The 26301-nt window shown below is 32.9% G+C and overlaps 1 protein-coding gene across 36 annotated transcripts in view; it reads right to left on the reverse strand.

Moving 5' to 3' along the window:
• The window catches only part of LOC145664324 (uncharacterized), a 1583153-nt gene that overhangs the window by 752170 nt on the left and 804682 nt on the right, over positions 1-26301 (reverse strand). For all 36 annotated transcript variants that reach the window (XM_081730946.1, XM_081730945.1, XM_081730944.1 and 33 more), the window contains one exon: positions 13509-13556. In XM_081730946.1, coding sequence (XP_081587072.1) covers positions 13509-13556 — 48 coding nt within the window. The remainder of the gene's footprint in view (positions 1-13508; positions 13557-26301) is intronic.

The following is a 26301-nucleotide window of genomic DNA, read 5'->3' on the forward strand; positions in this document are numbered from 1 at the left end:
ACTTGTTACCATAAACAGACCTAGGGGGAATGAAGGGTCGTTTAGCCCCTCATTCCCAACTTTAGAAGCATTCTAATAGTGATGTAAAAGCCCGGTAAAAGAAAAAGATGGAAAATTTCATCTCCCCATAGGAGTCCGTTCTTGTTGCTTGTTACTATAATCCTATATTTCTTAATACGGTTCATTTTTTTGGGAAAGTCATATATGGTTAACATCTTAATAATAATACTCGTAACTTTCGTGTTTTAACTTTAAAAACATAGAAATTAGATTTAGCAATTCTCATAAGCATGCTCCAAATCATTCTAACTCTAAAATCTAACCAAATAAAAAATCTTAAATTGTTAACTTGTGTTACACTTTCAGCAATGTATCAGTTTATATCCCTGACGTTACATTGGATAATATATATAATGAAGCCAAAATGATGTATCGCCGAAACTAAAACCCAAAATATCAATACAAGATATTTGCTTTAGTCAGAGTTTGGATTTTTATGTAACACTGTATGAATGAGTATGGAGAAGGTGTAAACTTATAACAAGAATGAAACTTTCTTTAAGTGCTTATTAATAGTAAATATGGAAATATGTTAATTACATAAGAATACTATTTAATTGATGAGTAGCTCAAGATAATTTCTCTGGGTATTACTGACGTTGTTCTATTGTCTAAGACATACACAAAATTGTTTTTCATAGAAACTGTTCGTCTTCACTATGATTTTTGTTTTCAAGGCTTCTAAGGGTATATTTGGACTCCACGACCCAGTTAAAGTGCCAAAGGTTTTCTTCTTCATTCTTTAGAAAAGCAAGATTACCATACTTTCAGCATAGATCGTGAGTCTTATTGAATATATTTCTACCAATCTTAAATATGATCCATTTTAACTTCATTATTGTATCGTTTTCTGTGCTTTTAGTATCAAATGAGAAGACCGTAAATTCAACAAATTCAAGAAAAAGTTGCTTTCTAAGAACTTAACTAAACACTTGTTTAGGTCAGTATTTGAAAAGTTTAACATTTATTAGTGTTATTTGGCATTATTGTTAATAAAATATTTTGATGCGTAGGGAAGGTTTATTGACCTTTCAAATTTATTTAAGTATCTCATGATTAGATAAAAGCAGTGCAAAACAATATCCGAAAACTGATACTGTGTTAAAATGCTTATTATGTCTCCCTCTTTGGTGGGTTTTATAGATTATGTGTCAATGATTGAGATCTACAAGAAATATTTTTTCACCGGGGTAAACCACAATTTATATAATTCGCTGTTCTAAAAATTAAGAATGTAAGAAATTTTTAATTTATAAATCCTAGTTGTATCTCCCATGCTAGAGGTGGTCAGGAGGGACTGAGCCCCGTTGCGACCACATTTAATATCCTGAACCTTTAGTTGTTTTGTTCGTAAATATGTATAAACGTAAAATGAATTTTAATTAACAACCCCTAAAAAATGGTTGTTATATAAGCATACGGTAGATCAATAATTTAATAATATGATGTCTGTATTATCTACATTAATATGAATGTACATATGCCAATTAACGGAATCTGAGGAAGATAACGTTACATTACGGAAGATAACGTTACATTACGGAAGATAACGTTACATTACGAAAACTGTTACGAATTATTTTAATTTTTAATAAAGAAGTACAAAGTTTGGTCAGAAAAATATTAATTATTTAATATTGGTAAGTACCTGAGCAAGTTTACTAAGAACATACCTATTTTTCAAACACCAAATTTGAAAATTACCCTTTTAATGAGACAAATGATGCTGTTCTATCACCATGCATAATTCTTTTACAATCGGTTTGATCAAAGATAATCAAAGTCTCATGTCAGATTCAGTACCTTATTTTCACTGTGGTACCTTGTTTTCGTTGCTGTATATGGAAAAATCCCTACTCGCACATGTAAGTGCTGACAAATAGAAGAAAAACCAGGATACACGTCGCAGATAATTCAGAATACTCTTCTTTAATACTACACCAAATCTCCGCTAATGGAAGTTTCTTACAAGTCACACAGGATAGTATCGAGTCTTGTAGTGCAGAGAAAAATTTGATATCAATAAGTTTCTCATGTTTCAGCGTCGTCAAATTAGGAGGTAGATCTGAAATTATAAAGGGATTCGACATCTAGGAAAGCTCTTGCACGTTTGCGTCTAGTTCCTTTGGAAGTACTGCGCGACAGACTCACACAAAACTTCAAAATGTTAGCTTATCTCATAACACAGCTCATCTACGACCTGACCAAGACTCAATTCTTCACAAAATTTTTGAAATATAGAAAAAAATATCTCCCTGAGCGGTTGCGAACACAGCTGCTCCAAAACAGATTTTCTCTCGAATGCAAAGATTTTGTCATAAGCTGAGAATATCGTGACATTCTGCCCTTGTAGTCTCTCAATGGTGTCATTTATTTTGGCGAAAATATCTGCCAAGTAGGCAAGCTGAAGACCCAGCAGTTATCATGCATGCGATACTGCAAGTCAAACTGGTGGTCTGCAATATAAACACTCACTTCAACCCTCAATTCAAACAATCGAACTAATGTTCGACGCCGTAGCCATCTGACCTGACGGTGGAGAAGCAAAGTTTGGTAGATGCTCCCCACATCTTCACAAATAATCTTAAAATTCGAGAGCTCACTGTCCTTGACTTGATGACATTCATTATCTAATCATTGAGAACATTCTTAAGACAAAGTGACATTTTCTTTACAGCAAGCACATGACGATGAAGAATACAGTGACTGGTAATGAACCTGTAAAAAGTTCCTTTATTCGCGATACAACACCAACAGTTTCGCCATTGTTCTTGCCGCATCTCCATCATCATCGCCTTTGCTCAGGTCTGTAACCAGTTATGTAAATTTTGAAACGGAAAATTTTTCGATTCATGACTGCATACTCCACTTATTCCTACATCGTTGTTTAGCCCTAAAATTTATTTGTAATAAATATTATTTGAAAAAAGTTTCATGGAGTAAAAATCTAATGATTCTTCATTTCTGCAAATATGTTCCAGAAACTTCAATGTATTCTTCCCTCAGAATTCACCTTTGATCTCACAAAATCATATTTCGTTAATTTAATATGCGTAAGACGATGTTTGCTCATAGTTTTAAACACAATAAGATCAAAGCATTTCTTCTTATTTTCTGTTACAAAACAATCTTCATAAGGAACTGGAACTTTTATGTTTTATGTAGTTATTTCATTATATAGGCAGGCGTATATGTGAAGAAATAGTGGAATTTTCTGTTTCTTGAAAAATTGATATATTCACAATGGTTTATTTTTGCTTTATTTTTACATTTTAAACAATTCTACAAACTCGATTTATGTTCCCTGCACTTTACACACACACACACACATACATACACACACACACATAAACACACTATCTACGTTTTTACTTGCCAACTCGAAATATTAGATAATTTTCCAGTTCTCTAAAGTTAATTGGAATATTATAGTTTGTTGCTGTCTAACTTTCCTCTAAAGGGATTCAATTTTATAGCTCAATGTTCAGTTAGAGATAGTGGACAATTTTCCACCTAACATCACTATACACAATATTCAAAATTGTTCGGGTTATGAAAAGTTTTTCCACTTGTTTCTATATCGTAATGAAAACGTACAGATCCATGAAAATTTCTTTCACTTGTTTCTACAGAAAAATAAAACATTTCAACTCATAAAAAGTTTTTTTTTTTTACTTTTTGCTTCAAAATGATGAAAACTTTCAAGCTTATTTTTTTTTCAATTTTTCCATACAGGACAAAAAAGCTTTCGGTTCGGTTCGCATTTTAAAACTAATTGAATTCAAATTATGCCAAATATTGTATATTTATAAAAAATACAAATAACAGTGCATATAACAATAAAAAATACATATAAAAATACATGGGGCTCACTTAACCATTGGGGGGAGGGCCGGGACCCTTGTCCTCCAGATCGGGGCCCTTGGTCTATATTACATATTATAATACACTTTTCTCTTTTCAAATGATCCTGATGTATAAAAGTTCATTCAACAATGAGATTTTGTGTAGCCGCAAATGAATCCTAAATCCATTGTCGACAATTTGGTTATTGTAATTTACAACACAAGAATTATATTTTCTCTGAGGATGGGAGTATCCTGAAGTATAGACATGTTGTGCTCATTCGGCCGTATACGTGGTCAATTATTGGCTTCAAACACCTTTCCAGGCTAGTATATGTAATGACTTCTATTTAATGCTTATCGACATACCATCTCCAAGCTAACATATTTAGTCACGAGTTGCAACTTGGCGACCAAACTTTCGCTCTGAAGATCAATTTGATACATAATCTTACATGTTTTAGCTTCAGTTAGCTAGGTACCGGACTCGTATTTCCAGTCTCCATGGTGAGCTGGCACCAAGGGTTTCTCTAGCCGTATATATATTCGTGTGTGAGCGATTCTCGAAATTCGAAATTGACTGCAGACATTCTCAGGGCAAATCAATATCTAGTAACACCAAGTCATTAAGACAATCAGAATTTTTATTGCCATCAACGCAGGGATTCGATGTTTGGCATTCGTCAGAGAATGTTTTATTGTTCAAGTGAAAATGTTTCAAGATTTTCATCAAACATGGAAAGCAAGTTATGTGAAAGGTATATGTACTATTGACTGAAAAATATAGTGGAAAGTTCTGCATTCCCATACTTTACAACAATTATACCATACATAAAGAGAACAATTCGTTGTCCAAATCTTTGAATTAATAAATATAGTAGAGCGATCAAGAAATCACACAAGGAAAGTCTACAACCATCGAAATGGAAAACGAGTGTCGAAAAATGTGTAATAAACTGAGAGAACAAGCACCTAATGGGTTAATAATAACAAATTTGGTAGTATAAGAGTAGACAAACATTAAGCAAAATTACTTGTGCTTATCTTTACCTGGAACCAGTGGAGGATCCATGGGGGCGATCGGGGCAATCGTCCCCTTCCCCCAGAAGAGGAAAGTTTTTTTTTTTTATATATATTTCATATATAGATTAAATAAAACCCATCCCAGAGTTTGGAGCTCTTAAAAGTAGCTCTAAGTAGCAGTATTACAACCCGCCCCCCCGCCCCCAGAAGTTCGTGCTGGATCCGCCCCTGCCTGGAACTAGCAAACTAAAGGAGTTAACCTAACAATAGTACAACGCTAGACAATTTGTCACATAAATAAAACCATTTAAAAGAAAATCCATGCTCAATCGTTTTGCTAAATTGTTTTATAGTTCTTATTGGGTTTTATTTCCTTGCATTACGAGCTCATTTTCAAAACAGTTTCTTTTCTGACTTAGAACAGGTAAGAAATCCAGTAGTATAGCCCAGGCACGGGGGGCCTAGGTTCCCTGTTTTTTGAGTGACAAAAATAATTTAAACTATTAGTTACATATTTTTTTGTAAGTTTATAGTAAACTCATGGTACATCTATCATAGTCTGGGTTCTGGCTGCTTACAGTTTTTACCTACTAGATCTGCAATGAAGAAACCTCTGTTAATTTATTAACTTTGATCAAATCCCATTATCTTAACATCAGAAGAATTGGATCTATAGACCCCACAAAGAGTACAATTCATAAGTGTGCATATTATTTACATTACTTATTACTGATGTAGAGAAGAAAATACTTTCCTCGTGTATAAATCTTGGATGATAAAATTAACTTACCAACGAGAGGTGAGAAGGAAAATTTCTATAAAGCCAAATGATTTTTCTAGCATAAAACAAAATTTAAAAAGAATTCCAGTGTTGACTTGAACATTTCCTTATAGCAGCAAAAGAAATCGGATATATTGACATAATAGTCAGCAACAAGTAGTCTGACTTCATTAAACATATACAGTAATAATGGTGACAAAAGTATTGCTTAAACAAATTAAGAGTTTTATAGATTTGAAACAAATACGGGATTTTCTTTTATCTAAAATAGCTTAACACGAAATGAACTTTATCAGGATTTGGAAAGCAAGCCTCACTTCTCGAAACGTATGATATATAATTTATATTTTTTTTAGATCACCATCTTTGAGCGATTTACAAATTTTCTGTTGACGCTTCTTATTCACACGATGTTCAACAGAAGTACTTTATGTGCCTTCTCATAGATGCGGCTCTTCAGTACAAATTCTTGCATGTATTAATTTTGGAGGGCATTGAAAGAATTGGAATCAAGCGCAAAATTATTAAATAGCCACTGGGCTTATCATATGGAAGTTGGACAAAGAAAATTTAAGCTAACTCGCTCTCATAGCTATTTTCCCGGACTAATTGAATTACCCAGCAAGTAGACAGTGGATAGTCTCGTAATACAGCAAACGGTTGAGATTTCTATTTTCAAAGTTGGATAAAGATCACATCTATATAAATTATTACCGACCAAAATATTAGCCACATACAATATAAGAAATCCTTGAAAATATGTCTGGTTAATAGGACTTCACTTTCATCTTACTAGCTGCTCCTTGACATACAGCTAGAATTTAGACAAAGTGTCACTGATAAACCATTCTATTTGTTAGAATATAAGTCTGACAAACGTACGCTTTCATACTTTTGTCCAATTTGGCATTGTCACAAGAATGACGGGCGAGTTTATCAACAAAGTCTAATACATATAGAGATTAATTTTTTTTTACTAGCCTTTGGCTAGCTGGGGACTTCGCCCCCAGATCCCTCGCGTTGGCTCGGCCTTACGGTTTTGCACCTCATACTTTATACTTTACTTCCATCGCTCACGCGACAAAAGTATGTGTATGGTATTATAATTCGCGAAAAATGCAAGCCGCCTTCCTCCTTACAATATGCATTTCAACCAAAGTAAAATGTTAAAAACTCATGCCAGCTTGAGTGTTAAGTGAGTTCAAAAATTCATTTGAAATGGTTCATCAGTTTTTCCGTTATGATGAAAAATCATATTTATATATTGATGTTTTAAAAAAATAGAAATTGCCTCTTTTCTCCTGTTAAAAGTAGAACTTGCGAAAACGTTGTTAAATATACCCACCTGCTTGGTTTTGAATAAGTTTAAATACCAAGGTTCATGTTGTTGACATGTCTCTAATCATTCTCAGATCTTGTATCTTATAAGTACGCTTATAATCTTCATCATTATTCTTATCGCCTTCTTTCTTCCCTTATAAGAGAAACATCAAAATACACTGACACAGGCGTTTAATTACTGCAAATTAAAAGTCAAATACTAATTTTCAGGTTTCTAACATTAACGGTTTCGAGACTTGGCAATCTTATTATACCAATTGTGAATCCTATCCTTTATTTGTTCTGACCTTTTTTTGTCCCATTTAGGAAAAACATTTTTAAAAGCATTGAAAAGTATTTATTTATTAATATTTTAAATAAAAAGCCTAAATATAAAATTTCATGTCTTTAACCTTACGGAATTTCAAGATAGGGCCACATTATTTTAACAATTGTACCCCGTACTTTTTTCTTCCCGCCTTCCTTCTACCGTTATAGATTAAATATCAAAAACTATGAAACAGGTGTTTAATCGGAAATCCATATATCAAAATTCATGATTCTACTCTTCAGGGATTCCGAGATATGGGCATTTTACTATAATGATTGCCATCCTTATTCCCCGCTTCCTCATAGAATCCCCAAAAATCCTTACTGGCTACTATCTTAAGTCGCAAATCCTATGCATTGTCTAAATTTCTAGTGGGGGGCGCGGTGGCTCAGCGGTAGAGCGTTCACCTCTGGTGCTTGGGGTCCCGGGTTTGATCCCAGCCCCCGCCAAGTGAACTTTGTGGTGGACAAACACCGTGCTCGTGGGTTTTCTCGGGGTTCTCCCGTTTCCTCCCACTTTCTTCATTCCACCATTTCACTCATCTCTCATCATCACCGTCTCCTTTAGCCTAGCCGGCATAACCGTGGGACGTAAAACTTAAAGATTTCATTTCATTTTTTCTAAATTTCTAGTTTCGAACTTAAGCGGTTTGGACTGGGAGTTGATGATTCAGTTAGTCAGTCATTCAGTTAATCATTATATCTTTACGTGTATACTCATATGTTCAGATGTTGCGCATTTGCATATCTTCAAATAAATCATACCTTATGATATAGGCTTTCCCTTACTAAGGGAGAACATTGCTTTTTCTACATATTACTGCAGACTATAATGTGATAAAACTTTTGAAATACCGGTATTTCCCTACAAGGTGTACTGGTTTAAATATGCAACTCTGGGTGACGCACTATTATGTATACGAAACACACCCGCTTATTTACCATGTAATAGTAATATCTTTTACTTAATAGTATGCTTTGATAAATGTCAGAAATGTCTTGATAATTATACTTCTCGCATGAAAAACATTCCTTGATGCAATCAATCGAAAACCAAATAATGTATAAAGCTGCTATAATCACTAATGCTCGATAAATACTCTACTGTGATAATTTTTATTAGTAATTCGTATTACTTGAATGTTAAGCTCTACAGAAAGTCTCGTCTCTTTCTGTACGCAGTTAAACTGCCACCTATACGATCCTACCGTATGTAATTTAGACTCTAGAGTAAATTTTAATTAAAATATATGATCTTAAGCCTCATGGTTCAACATCTTGTATTGTTGGACACAATGTTCCTAAATGCAGTATATGACAGCCTACCACATATATCTTATTACTATCTTATTACTATCACACAAGACGACGTTTTTAAATTTTTGAAAAGTTACAGAAACAAAACTCACTGATTCTGACTAATTTTAGGTCCCTGAATATGAATATGATATCCAAGGACATCCTTGATGATATCCATTTTACTACATTAGCTCGCATTTTTGTGTAACGCATAGTTGCCAGATTTACCATAATAGGGAAAATAAGTTATCATGAAGTGTACCGGCCAATGAGCTGTTTGCGTGCCGAAAGGGAATCAACTTCATTTCGACAGTTCGTCAAGAACGACATTCAGTTATAAAAATTCTTAAAATTAATTTATTGAATCAAACCAGTTAAAAAACTATATATTCTGTTTGTGTATTACCACTAAAACTATATATATTCTGTTAGTGTAGGCCTATTAGCATTTACATACACAGAGCAATTTATAAAGTCTAATGTTTAGAGCTGCAAATAACACCACCTGCTTTACTTTTTTCTTTTATGAAATGTTGGGTCCTCTCTCTTCACCGACCAGCAATAGTCACCCATCATTGCAGGGTCCCAACGTCCTTGATATCGAGTTTCCATCGTTCTTATATCCTGGTGAAACCGTTTTCCCATTTCGTCGCTTACATTTGCAAGATTGTCTGGAAAGAAGTGGAGGTGGGAGGGCAGAAAGTGGATTTTCAAAGACATTCGACATCCCAGAGCTTCATATGCGACCAGAAGTTGCTACACCAGAGCCTCGTAATTTTGAACTTTAGTTTTGCCCAAAATCCTTTTATAACTAGAACAAAAGCACACCAGGCATTTAACTCTATGTCGTTTAAACTCTGTTCAAACAATTCGCCATGGATAAGTTTGAGAATATCAGGTCCAGTGAAAACTCCTCCTTTTAATTTACCATCACTTAGTTTTGGAAAACACTGTCTAAGATACTTAAATCCTTCAACTTCTTTGTCCATAGCTTTTATGAAATTCTTCATGAGGCCCAACTTAATATGAAGAGGAGGAAGCAGCACCTTGGCTGGATCGATCAGAGGCTCATACTTGATACTGTCGGTACCGGGCTTAAATGTCTCTCTGCGGGGCCACTCTTTTGTGAAAAATGTTTTCCTGTGGCTCTTGAGTCCCAAAGACACAAAAAACAACAGTGCTTTGTAAATCCACCTTGCAGACCAAGTGATATTGAAATTACTGTTAAATCTCCGCAAATTTGCCAACCATATGCTTTGTAGTTAGTACGATTTAAAATGAGAGATTCTCGTAAGTCACTTTCATCGAAACAGAGTGTGCCACAGGAATAGACGGCAGCTTATTTTCATTATGAAGTAAAACTGCTTTCAGACTGTACTTAAACGAATTATGAAAATATGCCAATCGGATGGATCATGTTGAATTTCTAATTCATTCATCAGACCATTGATGTCCGTGCATACGCAAAGGGAACCTTCCATTCTGTAGTATTCTAAAAAGGACTCGTTCCTTTTCCTGTAGTGAGTGTAAGTAATTCCAGGAGCCAGTAAATTCCACTCTTTGAGTCTAGCACCCAAAAGTTGAGCTTTCTCTTTCGAAAGTTATAACGCTCTCACTAAATCATTCAACTCATGTTGTAGGATGAAGTGAGGCTGATCTTTTACGGGGAAGGAATGTCTCTCGGATCTTCATCTGCAGATATTGAGTTGGTGTCCTCATCGCTTCCTGTAGGCGCTGTAATATCGATAGTTTCCCAGTCTTTCGGAGGAGTAGATACAGGTAAGTTTTCTCGATGGGGCACTGGTCTGATCGCGGATTGCAAGTCTGGGTATTCGATGGCACGTTGTTTCTTCTTGTTACTTCTTGCTGTACTCATCATACAGAAATTGCAATCATCATAATGATTCCGTGCTTTTCTACATATCATTGGAACAGCAAAAGGCATCCTTCGTTTGGTTCCTTTAAGCCAGGCAGTCAGAGTCGCATAACACATCCTTCAACATACATGAAGGGCCCAGCTTTTATCTTGATCAGCGATCTTGCAGCCAAAATAAAAATAATATGCTTTCCTAACGTCATCATTTATCGATCTAATCTGCGACTTAACCATAAATACGCCACAGACATAACAAAATCTGTCCGGTGAGTTTTTACATCCTCTGCGGGAAGAACTTGACATTTTGCACAGGAAAGCGAAACTTAGAGCAACAGCACAACCACTTATTCCATAAAATCACTAAAAGATAGTGAAAACACAAGCAAACAGTTCTAAAAAATACAGTAAAATAAAACTGATGTAAAACTTCCAAGTCAATTCTCCCGACAAAATACTTATAACTTGAGAGATTACTTACTGCAGTGCATAAGAGCAAGATTGAGCCACGCAATAACGGCGCAGTCGGCGCTCTTTTCGCCCGCGTCATCGTGCCGCTCATTGTTGCCACATAGACCCTATTTTCTAACCGGTTTCAGTGGTCTAAAAACAAACAAACAAAGGAGCGGAGGAACACAAGTGTCAAGCATTCAATCATCCCCGTCCTCCCGGTATTCATTGTTTATATATATATATATATATGCCAACAACAAAGATGTCCTATCTGTCGCCAACTGAGTGAAATCTAATTTATTTCTTACTCAAATAGCATTGTCAGACCGGTTACTTCGATGACAACTGAAGCCCCCCCCCCTACAAAATGGCAAAATTGGCAACAATGCATAACGCCAAAATACAAGCTAATGTAGTAAAACGGCTATCAATTTCGAATTCAGCATCCTGAAATTAGTCAGAATCAGAGGTTTTCTTTTCTGTAACTAAACTGCCGTCGACCAGTGTTATTATATGTCACTACAACATTTACGTAGAAAATATATTTCTCACAATTAGTTACTGATTTTACCTCTGTATATTCATATTAACATTTGGTACTCATCAATTCATGGTATTCTTTCCATTAGATCATAAATAATACCAAACAAATTAGCAGAGTATATTCACTGTCTATTAGATTCGATTTTATCCCCTAAGTGAATCTTATATATATATATATATATATATATATATATATATATATATATATATATATATAAATTCCGAATATTTTTTAATATTCAAGAGAAAGAAAAAATAAATAAATTAGATTAGGGGAAAAAATAGTTATTTAATGTAGCATGTGACGGATATCCGGTATTTGGGATAAATCATGAGCACCGGTGCTCCGGAGCTCCACACAAATAATCTTATGGGTGCGCTGCATCCGCAAGATTTTTAGTTCTGTAGAAACAAAATGAAATAACTATTTCTTACTTGCCGTTATCAAAAAATAATATTCAATTAAAACATTGAGATGAGAGATAAAATTTCTAACCTCTAAAACATAATTCTTTGTGTCAAATGTGTTTGTGCAAAGGCAACTAAGTAACACACTTAAGTTAACCATTTTATAGATTATGTTCACAACAAAATACTTGCAAAATCTTTCTGCAATATCATTAAAATTGCTTGCTTTTATGAGGATTTTTCATTTTAATTTGTACGAATGTAGTATTTTGTTTTAGTAACGTGTTAATAATATCATTGCCTCTTGCAATCATTGTACACCATCTAAATTGTTTAAATTATACACTTAATGTTACGATTACATTACATTAAGAATATTCATTACAGAAATTTATCCGTAACATTGGATTAAGGTTTGGACCCGTTTGTCTTGGGTTTAAGTCAGCCGTGTTACCAACTGACCTAGGGCAGCCTCAACTTATCCTTATACGTAGTATCGGTATATTTTACTTTATCACAGCAAAACCGGGTGTTCATAAAAGAATTTACTAAAAGGAAACCAATAAAAGATATCGAAAGTCCTCTGAATACATATAACACGTCCACATAAATTTGCATCAACATAAATTTTGGAAAACAAGTGCCATTGGAAACAATCTACGTTTCATAAAACCTACATATACTGTAATATCATCATAATCTGTATTTAATTGATATATTTAAATTAATTTGTGAAATATTCTAATTTTGAATTCTAAATTATATACGGTCCTTCAATGGTCTTGCATTTCAATTACATGCGCTCGTGTCAACAAGGAAACATAAACATGCACACACACAAAATTTATTCATACACAAGACTTTTCTTAGCTAGGAAGCAAGTGTAATACATCTATACTTTTCCGAGTCGGAGAAATAAATCTGTCCTCCTGTAAGACTGAAAAATAGAAAATGAAACTGGAAGGGGGCGGAAGAAGAACTATAAGTCATCGATAACAAGAACAGAAGATATGTGGACTAGTAAGAGAGCACAGAACATATTATTCATTTTGTGATAACAACAACACTGATTTCATCGCTCACAGAAATTTCTAAGATAGGGTGTCGAGTACAATAGCTAAGTACCAATGCACTACATCTGATATATCTAATACTCCGACTACTACTTCCTATATGAAGTTCTCACTTCTATGCACTGAAACCACCCTTCATGATCCGAAGTGTGCGTGGACTTCATACAATGAGAATTTAAATACCAAAATCTAAGTAACGCGATAAACAGAGTGCAAAATGACAAATTGTTATAAAAATCAATTTTTGTAAGATTATGAATCAAAACCACAAACTAACTTTCCGCATATTAAGTTTTAATAAAAGGTTTGACATTGTTTCCGCTGAATATGGTAATAAATAAATAAACTCGTTCCGTATAATTTTATTGTTTTTTCTACATCTAGTGGTAAATTTCTTTAGTATAGATCTATTTATTCATATTATGGTCTTAACTAATCTAGTGTTTCGAAAGAAAATGTGCTAAATAGAAAATAATACAAAAAGAGAAAAATCTACTTACCATATCATTATCATATTGCTGGAACAATGTAGAATTTTCACATATGTTCTGCAACAAAATAAATAAATAAATAGGCATAAATATTATTTTAAACAACTATATGAATTTCTAAACTAATTGGTATATCAGTTTATAGACAGTTTATCAGTTTTTAGATTGTATCTGAACTAAACAATAGTAAATAAATTGAAATCGACACGAATTTAATGCATATAATATTGCTCAAACGCAGATTATTCTATTAGAAATATTGATTTCTGCATGATTTTACTTTCTGTCTTGCACTCGTAGGGTGTTGACTACAATGGCTAAGTACCAATGCACTACATCTGATATATCTAATTATTCTTAAATGCATAATATTTGTGTAGGCCTGTTATTTGCTTTTTGGTACTTAAATTTTTTATTTGTAGCATTTGAAATCAAATTACAAGTGGAACTAATAGGTTAACAAGGATCATACGCAGTGGCGTGTTTACGATTTTGTTTCGGGAGGGCTTTGCTAACTTTATTCCTGGAAATGTGAAAATTCTGCAAGATATTTAATTTACTTTCGAATAGTAATGAAAATTTCGGGGTGGGTCTTAAGCCCGGAAGCCTTTCCCTTAAATACATCAGTGATCATATGTATGCGAATATGAGGACTAACAACTGCGAAAGTTACGCAGGAACTTATGTTTAACAATATGTATGCAAAACTTCAAGTAATTTTATTACTTAAAAATAGCATAGAAATACCTCTTGTACGAAATCAGTTTGTATTTATTATTCATATCAGACATTGTTCTTCAGAATTGTAAAAGCCATGTTTCGTTTAGAATCGAAAGTACAACGGAGGAATCTATATTGGTTCGTATCTTAAATAAGAATCATTCCATGTTTCAGACCGTAAGAAAACTATTCGGTATTTTTTGTATCAAATGTATTTTGTAGTTGTAAGTATTATTTAGTAAAATGTGAGTTTACGTTTGCATTATGTAGAGAGCTAAGTTTACTGATTTGATTATAGAAGCTGTTTTTTTAATTCAAAAACAAAGAAAAAAGAAAGAAAGAAATAAAAGAAAAGAGAGAAAGAAAACATTAAGTACCTGATTGTATGGCCTATGGCCTATGGAACTCGAAGGTTGGTTGTTCATTAACAAATGCTCTCCCTTTTGACTTCTATACTTAGCCAACTGGATCTACTTTCTACTTCCTATTTGTAATTCTGCAAGATCCATCTCAGTATTGTCCTCCCATCTGCATCTAGGCTTTCTTAATTAAATTTTGCCGATTTGGATTTCCAGTTAAAATTTTGAAAGCATTTGTACTGTATTCCTTTCTGACTACATGATCTGCCTATCTTAGCATTTGTTGTGTTAATAGTTCTAATGGAACGGCCTGAAGTATATATTGAACAATTCTGAAAGGAATGCTACGGATAGGTTCTTTCATCTTAGGAATCAAGCCAAAATCACAAGGGCTTAAGTCCGGGAAATAAGGTGAATGGTTCAGCACTTCCCCCCGCTATCAACCCAACAAATCAATCACATATTGTACTATATAAGCAAGAGCGTTGACCAGCTAAATGATGGGTAAGTTCTGAAAAGAAAAAAAATGTCACCGCTTCTTTCTCAAGGCTGGTCGCAAGTTGTCTCAGAAAGGAACAAAAGTACTGAGCATTGAAGGTCTGAAATGGTGGAACGGTATGCGTTTGGATTACACCATCTCATTCGTACACGAGAACCACCATAACCTTTCACATTACTGGGGTTCTGAAGAACTTTGGATTATCGTAGTGACCCATAATGATGTCATTTGTTTGACTGACGTTTTAATTGTGGCTCCTACGATTTGGTCCAAGTTTCATCCAGCGTAATGACACGGCGTAAAGAAAGACTCTTCTCCCCCTTGTAGCGTTCCAGGAGGGTACGAGGAGAGTCGTATTGTTGCTATTTGTGCATTTCCGTCAACTCATGAGGAACCTTTTGTGATTCATTTTTCCTCATGCATAAGCGTTTTTTCAGAATATGTAGGACAGTCGTATATACTAATCCTGACTCTTGAACCAGGTCACGAATAATATAGCGTCAATCAGTGCATAGTAACGCGGTAACAGTATTTATATCTTACAAAAAATGACCAGGATGTTGGATGTCTTTCATATTTTCGTGTCCCTCTTTGAAAGCTCATATTCTGCCTTGCTTCCTTGTTCTGTAAGGCAACGCAGATTTTCCGCAAGTCTCTTAAAGACCTTGATGACACTTTCGTGCCGTGCAGCCTCTGGTGCATTCAACTTACATTCAATTCCGTTGTTCTTAGTTCGAAAACATCATAACAACAATAACCTTTCCTTACACCGCCGGTGTACATGTGTGTATGTAACATAAGAAAATTGTGTTTATCTTGGGGCGAAATCTGGAGCATATTAACAAAAGTAAAAGAATTACAAAAATAATGAAAACTTACCAAATCTCACCAAACATGACGAAAAACTACTGGAACTTAAGATAAATTACAAAAATTGACCTAAACTCGAAAATAAAATACTTCAAAACTGAAAACAAGCAAAAATAGGGAAAACTGTGCACTTTAAAATTACCATTGTATTGTAATATTATGCGTATTTGATGGGTACTGTGCCCGCGATACCAGAAAAAAAATGACATTTCAACTTATTCCCCTAATGAAGTGTGATTGATATATTTATTTTATTGTGGTTTCTACTGTATTATATTATGCATTAATTTTGATGTCTAATTATTATATAGGGCTATATGCTTATATTGACAATATTTCCTATAGGAAATTATAATAGTACTAATATATATCTAACAGGTAAGTTAGTAATGATTGATTTGGTGTAGAATATACTGTAAATCTCATTTATACGTATATGTGGAAATGGTTATTAATCGTTAGTCCTAGCCAGTAAGCCTAACTTTATACAAATAAAATACCAGTACTAGCACATACCCACAAATAAATTTAAATCGAATTAACAGTTTCAAATGTATTCTATAGATCTATTATAATACCAGGTGTGCAATTAGTTGAAAATATTATATAGCGTGAAGGAATTTTCAAATTGAGTTTCACGACTCATGATTATTCCCTTTAGGCTAAGGGAGACGGATGATGAGGCAATGAATGATAATGGAAGAATTGGTGGAATGAGAAAGGGAAAACGGGAGTTCTCCAAGAAAAGCAATGGACATGATGTTGTCCACCAAAAACTTACTTGGCTAGGGCTCGAACCAGAGACCCCACGCACCAGAGAAAAGCACTCTACCAGTGGGCCACCGTGCCTCCCCTGTTACTAAAATAATAAATCATGTTAATTTCCCCTTGTGTAAATCATGTTAATTTCCCGTGCGACCTGAGTGGCGCGAATACAGCTGTAAGTTGCATTTTGAAATAATATATTCGCACTTTGAACTACTTCAGGTTCAGGTCTGGATATTGAATTAGAAAGCGGACAAGCACTAGTAGTGGACTTTCTAATCAGAAGTATCCGGGTTTGAATCCATGTCTAAACTTTCTAACTAGGTTTTCAGCGCACGGTATTCCTAGCATTTCACCAGGGTAATATCAGGATGGTACTTATAATATGATTTCGTTCCACTTCATTTACCATTGTAGTAATAGTAGTAATTGTGTACATTGGCGAAGCAAATTGTATCTGAAATATGTTAAATAAATAAAATTCTCAAACTGGAAATACATTTACTAAGAAAGAATTAATGTAAACTTTACTGGGAATGTTACTTTTAAATGTGATAGGGTGGTACAGAAAATAGTACCTGAATAATACCGAAAAAATAAGTTTTCTGAGTATTTGTGTCTTCCCTTATATTCCACATTCCATATTCACTTTTTGGTTTAATGTCCCACATTTATGCTCCAAGGCTAAAAGAGACAATGACGATGATAATGAACAAAATAGTGGAATGAAGAAAGTGGGAAAAACAGGAGAACTCCGGAAATCTATGCTCATAGGATGTAGTTTACAACAAGAACCAATTCGCGAGTGCTGTTCTCGATCTAGGGATCCCTCGCACTAGAAGTGAATCACTTCAGTCCTCAATTATATTTATTTGATTTCTGATATGGGTCTATATGGAACTTCATAATTGTGAAGCTTATGTATACTGGAGAGATTTCTTATTGATGTAAACTAACTACAATAGAATTGACTAACATTAGAAGAGGAAGAGCATATTATATTGTAAGGATCCCCACATCACAACATGAGCACATGTTTATGAACGATACATGCTAACGTTTATAAACAAGCAGACAATGCACAGATCAGGAAGAGACGAAGATAACCGAAAGAAGACGGGGCACCCGAAGAGGGCTCATAAAAGAGGAACCACAGAGGAAGTAGGCATCAGTTGACCACTGGTCGCCAACCCACTACAGCTCTGGAGGTCGCTTTGGACTAAGGGGCTATACCTATCCTAACATCCCTGGACTCTGCTATAAAGCGAAGGGGATTAATCAACACAACCATACCTTACGAGGTTGCTGTGAGCTGAGGTTTCCAAGGACCATAACCTGGAGTCACTATAAGACACCCCGGTGGCTGCTTTGAGCGAAGGGGTTCCCATACGAAACGATATAATCTTCAAAATTGGTCATAAAAGAAATTCTGTTATAAGAACTTTGTAAACACGAAGATCATTTGCACTTTTATAATAAATAAGTAAAGGACTAGATTCCTGGTCCATTATTGAATCTACCTACAAATCATTTCAATATACTGTGGATATGTTATATTCGTATATATAAAAATGAAATGTATAAATGTTTGACGGCCAACTTCTCCTAGAACATTTAATCGATTTTGTTTATTTTCATAAAAAGAGTGAATCGTTATCTAACTTAGGTTTTTATTGCATTAGTTTTCCCGAAGAGCGCGTCTTAAGGAAAGTAAAGCGGGTTCAAAAATTTATGCCGAAAGTACAGTATCTCAAGAGCCCGTCAAGTAAGAAAGATGAAAATCAGTGTATAAACTCCTAAATAAAAATAAGAGAAAATATTTCCCAGCGTTCTTGAAAATTTCCGTTTTAAGGGGGGCAGGAGAAAGTTTCTATATAAAAATGAATGTAACTATTTTTGGCGACCAACTTTTTCGAGATCTCTGCACCACATTTGGCGATTTTTGATATATGAGTGACCGTCGTCTAACTTAGACTTTTGCACTGAGAAAAAATGTATGGGGCGTACTTAAAATTGTATGTTACATTTGTAAATCCTGTAGTTTTTGGACTTGACGTACAGAAGACGTATAACTGAAAACGCATGTTTTATAATACTTTCCGTATAATTGTTCCATCTGTATTTACTTTCCGCATAAAACAATATAGGCGGTCAGGATCTCATACACAAATGGATATATTACATATAGCTGACGAAGGTTACATACATATATGAGTGTAATATAAGGAAGACTGTTAGATGTCAGACATCCTGCAACGGCATGATGTAACATCTAAGTGCAGTGTCTACTATGTAGCACATGGATAAGGTATTCTCCGTACTAATTTCTGTAGTAAGCAAAAGGATTCCGTATATTTGTACAATATACCGCTGTCCGGAGAACGGATTTTTCTCAGTGTATCATATTATCGGTATTAGGATATGGTTGGGGATGGAAAGGTCTGACGTAAAAATAATCGAAAACAAAATATATTAGTGTGTAATCTATAGTCGTCAAGTCATTGAAATAAATAGTGAGACACTCGAAGCCAGTTAACAACATATTCATCTCCTTCGGTGGGGGTGAGAAGGGCACATATTTTAATTATTATACTTTTGCTGAAGTGCGTATCATAAGAAGAAAAAGGTTCCAATAGTTTGGATAAACCTACCTCCCCCTGTAAAGAGTGAGTATTACAAGTAGTCAAAAATATTTCCATTATTTATTATTTATTCACAAAATTCAATAAAACGATTGATGACTTTTATATAAATTATCCATGTATCGTCAAGTAGAGTTGCAATTAAAACTTCTACAATATCGTCAAATGATAGCTTTTCAATGTTTGTATTATATGCTAATCGAAAAACTACGATTTGTACGTAGAAATAATTCAAAACTTCTACTGTGTTTTATAGCTCATTATCTGTTTTTTATGACTCTCTCCAAAAGAAGCGGTGTTGCTCTTAACATTAAAATAATTTAAAACTCAATGCAGACATTAAAAGTAGCATTGTTTTTCCTTATAAAACACATTTCCTTTTTGACTAAATATATTACAATTCATAATACTGTATTTCTGATGTTTTATATCATTGTGGGTAATAACTTTTAGCAGTAAGTTTGTGTAACGTGTGTACTTATTCCATAAAATTAATCAATGTTTTGTTAAGCTTGTGCATTTCCGTTAATATACAAAATCATTAAAATTACTGCTTGTTTAACTACCTGTAACTTAAGTACTTAATTACTTCCTCCCTAATAGGGTGTTGACGAAACGCACATAATATTAAAAAACACAGTCTGAAGAAATTTATATTAGAATTGAGCATTCTAATATAGAATACTGAGTTCTAATATATATGTATGGCCTGCAATGAATACATATGAAAACTGAGAAACGTAATTCTAATGGGAATTGGAATCCTGAGTCCGAGAAAAGTACAGTTTCTTTTTTGTATATCACGTCTATTCTCTGTTCCGTCTTACTTCTATGCGACTATGAACAAAAAATAAATGTATACTTCAAAAAAAACCTGATTAGCTAGTGGTGTTTCACTACCAAATTTTCACAGGAAAAGATGGAAACGATGAGTTGTACGTGTGCTTTTTGACAAAGCTGGATCTTATAGACAAAGTCTCCTGAGTAAGAAATGCTCATGGTGACCAACATGTTTAGAACTTTGTACATAAATAGTACATACATAATACATAAATATATCAATTCCTTTGGTTTCACATGAGTGTTAAAAAAAAGAATCTTACCCTTCTCAACTTAAAACAGAACACACACCTACACGATTGTGCCTTCACTGGTGCCACGGCGAGGTTTGTTATCGAGTATATTTGACGTAATATTTTCATTTCGTTATGTTCGTTTGATTTGCAGTATTATCTCGTAATTTTTATTATTTTACAGTCCGTCATTGTAACTTACTAGTTTTATATTTTTAAGTTATATTAAAATTATACTCCTAGTGATTTACAATTTGCAAAAGAGTGCATAAATCGGTATCTCAGCGGCAATATCAGCTTGCTTTGATTTCAAATGGTATTGTTGATGGTCGTTTAGAAGATGGTACAGATAATAGATATACTGCAGTTTGATTTTGTTCGGAATAAATATTTAATTTGCGTTGTATATTGCAGCTTAGCAATTCTTTCGAAGATTACATTGGCTTTATGAAGAGCAGCGCAAACAATGACATTAGCCATCTTATGTATAGTGAGTAAACAGAAGAATAACTAAGATAATTACAAGAATAAATAGACCCAAATCTGACATCAGGTATATGATCTAGTACTAATGGAGCCGACCTATCAGTACCGACACCACCATCAAACATAACTGAACTCAAACATAATCTTTTTTAAAAAAAGCAACACGAACCATTATACAAAAATATTAATAATTTAAACATCGTTGATTGTCAGAAAAATTTACTTCCTATTTTAAAATAAATATTGAGATCATAAAGTCGTTTTACAAGCTATTAACATAATTAGTTATTCATGTTTCCAGTACTTGTACTCGTTTTTAATTTGACCATTACAGATGAAAGTCCGAAAGGAAACATTTATGGACCTAAAATTCAGAAGTTGACGGTGGATGATTATTTTATCAAAACAATTAATAAATCTTCGAAAGTGCATTAAATAAGTTTAAAGAGGCTCTAAGATTATTAATATTATAATATTATTATTATATAAGCCATTTAGAATATGATTATTCAATAATTAGGAAAGACAGATGTACCAAGTAATAGGCAAATCAAAGAAAAGTAGTATTATTAGCTTAATAAGAACATTAGGTACGAAGTGTTAAATCAGGCACAGCACGATCTCGATGTGATATGGATTAAACTTAAATCACAATGTAGACTTGATAATAGGTCTACACTATATTCCTCCAAATACTAGTGTTTGGTGATTTCAGTGATTATACGTTGTATCAATACATTTGTAATGAACATACATATATTTAGCAGTAAAACAGTTTTGTTAGGCAATTTTAATGTTCCTGAGGTAAACTGGAGATCAAAAGAAATTCGTACTACGCATTATTATAGTATTAGGCAGAAAAAATAATTGAATTTTGTAATATGCTAGAATATAAACAATACAAGCGTTCATACGACAACAACACCAAGATTTTAGATCTTTTCCTAATGAATCTAATCAAAAGCGTATTATTTAACAACTCCTTGGCTTTAGCAAAGGTAGATAAATATCACTCAGCATTTATTGTTTACATACCGACTAATGTAACGATTTCTAGTATAACTAGGTTAAATATTTTAAATTATGACTACAAAAAGGTCAATTTTACAGTAAATTTACCATAATTTGACTAACTTTACAGTTGATAGCTTATGTAATGATGTAAATAGTCTAATTAATATACAAAAATTAACTCTAGTTTTAAAAAGAATATGTCACAAAAAAGCAGAAATAAAACTTGACCATAATGTCCCTGAGTAAACAGGAACTCTAAACATTAAAAAACAGAAATAGAAAATCAGTAACAAATTGTATAAGGAATTAAAATACGTATATTTTTCGCAATTAGAAACAAACTTGTTGACAAAACAATAAATGTTTTGGAAAATATTCAAGAAGAGAATTGTGATTATAGTACAGTAATGGATTGTGAAGTAATAACATATCAAGATATATATATGGAGTAGCAAATGCACTTTTAAGTTATTAAAAAAAAACATTTGCTACATCCACAAACTTTAGCGCAGAAACAGTATAAGAAAATGCTCATAGTGGTATTATTGGTATTCCCTTCACTTGTGCTAGACTGATATTCTTAAGGTAATTATTAAACTGAAACCTTCCACATCAATGGGCACACATTGCAAATTACGTAATCAAAGCATGTGACAACAATATTGTACCAGCTCTAGGAGGCATATATAAAACCTCTTCGCGAACAAGAGTTTTTCTGGAGCAATAAAAAATCTATTGTAGTACAAATATTCAAATGTTAATTTATATGTATTTGTCATTTCAATTCAAATTACTTGTAATTGAACAACAACAGATATTTGTCAAAAACAAGTCGGTAAAAATAAACTTAGAAGAAATTACAGATCACATATTCGAAGTGCTTTCCACAAAAAGTTCATGTAATTATGCATTGACCTGTCACAAGCACTTGATATAGTACAGCATTCTTTGTTACTACAAATGTGAGCTCCTTCAGGTTTATTACCATTATTTGTATTTTGGTTAACAAGCTTTCTTAGCAATAGAACTTTCTAGAGTAAAAACTAATATATTTTATTAAAAGAAGAAAATGTTTTAAAGGGTATTGCTCAAAGTTTAGGCTTAGGACCACTATAATTGACAATTTTTGTTAATGATATAGTACACAACCTCAAAAATGTAAAATTTTTAAAGCTATGACAAATAAAAATGATATAACATGTATTCAGAAGGCATTATATGGTACCTATAAGTGGGCTTGTGATAATGGCATGAGTATAAATAGTAGTAAATATAAATATGTAACATACACACAAAAAAAATAATATAGCATAATTGGTAAATCAGTAGATAAGATAAAATCTGTCAAGGATCTTGGTATAACACTTGACTCTCAACTCACATTGTTTTCGTGTGTTTATATTATTAATCATGAAAACATAGTATTTGGCAATTTACTTTAGAAACTGGTCTAGCTTCAAAAACTACAATACATATACGTTGTATAAAGCTGTACAAAAATCATTTCAGATCTAAACTTGAATTTGCAAGTACGATTTGGATAAACGCTAATAGAATAACATAGAAAGGATACAGAAGAAAGTTTTAAACTATGTATATTGTCGCTTATATTTATATCAATACTACTGTGGATATGAGCGATTACTAAATATATATAACTTAGATGTTTTGTCATGAACGGAAAAACAGCAAACGTTAAATTCTGTAGATTAAATATTAGAAAACAAACTATACCGGCATAGTCAGTACATAGTTAATAACACTTTATCAGAGTACCAACTTACGGAATAAGAAGAACAAAGTTATTGTGTATAAATAGTGCAAAGCACTCACTTATAAGTAGTTTATTTATTATTTTTAATAATAGAGAAACAGAATCCAAGAGACCAGGGCTATGATGGATTTTTATTAATATGTATTATGTTTTAACTTCTTGAACAAATAGTTCGTAAATTTGTACGCAATCTGTAATTACTTGTATATCTCAGCATAAGAAAAATCTATTTCTGATGATTTGAATTATTTTAGTGCTTTCATTTTATTTTTATTTTTATTTTACTATATATCTATATCTATCTATCTACCTATATATATATATATATATATATATATATATATATATATATATATATATATATATGCTTTTACGACATACGACATTATACTCATGTACTGTATTAATATCTAGTTTTATACTTCATATCAATGTTGGATACAAATCTATTTATTTATTATATCTAATTTCCAGCGTACAATGTTATACTTAGAAAACGTTGTTCTTAGCACTTTAAAATTATAATTAAATTATTATTATTATTACTGCTTTTGTAACAGAAAAATCGAACTATATAAGGACATTGTAAGATTCGTGTTGGAAAATTCGAAGTGTAAGGTAAAAAACATGAAGTTTGATTTTTCAAATTTTTCAAATGCTTTTACTTCACTGCTTTTCTGAAAATCTAGACCTCTTTTTTAAAAGCAAAAATACAGTTTTATTATGTAATCAGAATATAGACTATCTTTGCATCAAAGGAATGTTCATTTAGATGTGCAAATAACTATCTGTGCAATATATCCATAATATCCTGTATCACAAGATATATTATTGCCTATTTCAATTTTCAATATACCTTTCCTTTCAAGTTATTAAGTTCAGGTTTCATATACATTTGTGAAATACAACGGAAAGAAACTGACCGATTATTATCATTCCCAATGCTCAGTTCTCTTACTTAGCAATGTTGAGGTAAACGGTAGAATCTTTGTTTGTACACAAGTGAAAAAAATGAGGAATTTTCAGAATGACTTCAAAGATATGAAGCAAAGTAATCAAAGGACCTAGAAGTTGCTAATAAGCGTAAAAACTAGCGTATACACCATGCATATTATTCTGTCAATAACATTCTACCGAAGTCATCAATTTAAATACGTTTCACAGTAGTTCACAGATATTACCTCCTGCAAATAAATTCAAAGAAACATGAGTTTAAAATTGTCAATTTGTTTCTAAATAACCGAGAAAAGAAGAAAGTAATTATAGATATATATTCAACCTTGCTGGTGACTTTATGTATGATAGAAGATTACTGCTGGTCTATTTCACATAACAGAGAACAATCAAATAAGTGAGAGAAAGAGACGACTCTAAACCATATTGTATAACTTTCACCTCCTACAAAGCAAGTTTAAACACGTTATCCTACCTAATTTATTTTGCTGTTCAGAAGGCTTAGTAGATTTCCTCTGACTGTAGACATTTTGAAGAGACGCATAAGCCTGGTTTTAAGGCAAGTATAAACAAATTTCATAAAAAGTATTAAATATTCGTGTGCATGTGTGTGTGTGAGTATGTGTACATGCCGAGATGTTATGTAATTTACATATTATGAAATTACTTGTCTCTAAGTAGAGCTACAATTAAGTATGATTGTGAAGTAGTCTCAAAGTGGGATCCTAAGATGTAGAAAACAGTGAACATGGAGTTTATGTATAATAGTCTTGAAATTATTTGCATACAATTTAATTTTTTTAAATGGATATGATGAAGAAACAGTAAAATATTTCTTAAGGGAACTTGATGAGCAATGAATGTTAGGCCTAGGCGAAGTTTCGATATAGTGTGCTTTGGCATCAGTTGATCTTTCTCTCTATTTCTTTCTATCGACATGGGATTTTTTTTTCTATTTAATATTTCCTTGCTTCATTTGCGTATTATATTAATATAAACTTTTCCATTTAAAAAATGTATGTTATTGTTTTATGTAGAAAAACTTTTAATTTCTTGTAGCATGAACTCTGAAATATAAAATTGTGATATAACTATAATGTATACTTTTAATTGATATACTCTTATTTATAAATTGATGTATCGCGAAACAACGTGTGTGTCGTCAATTAACACTCTTAACGGAATGAAATTTTGTAATTAGTGTACCGGCAGAAAGCATAGTTGTTACTTGAGGCAACTAACTATTTAGGTGTCTGCTTAATTTCTTGAATATGGAGTGTAGAAATTGGTCAGTTTCTAATATAATTTGTGTTATCTTTAAAAATTATTGAAGTATATTGTTTTCTTAGGATTTCGGGTTTTAGAAAAGTAATCTTTGTTCCTAAGTACAAATAAAGTATAATGAATTAATCATGGAATATAGTATTTTAGTAACGTGGCTCAAAAGACAGAAAGAAAAGCCGTTTCCAGAGTAAATTAACTATGAGAAAAACTTACTTTCGCTTAAAAGTTCCATAGAAAACGGAAGTGTTGAACAGAGACCCCCCCCCAAAAAAATAGCTAAAACAATTTACATATGCAATGAGATTTTTCGTGTATTTGTTAGTGTAGAGCTTCTCAAATATGCTCCAAGGTGACCAATACAT

This window comes from Thermobia domestica, chromosome 11 (genome assembly GCF_964235325.1).
Source record: "Thermobia domestica chromosome 11, izTheDome1.hap1.1, whole genome shotgun sequence".
Classification (NCBI taxonomy): Eukaryota; Metazoa; Arthropoda; class Insecta; order Zygentoma; family Lepismatidae; genus Thermobia; species Thermobia domestica.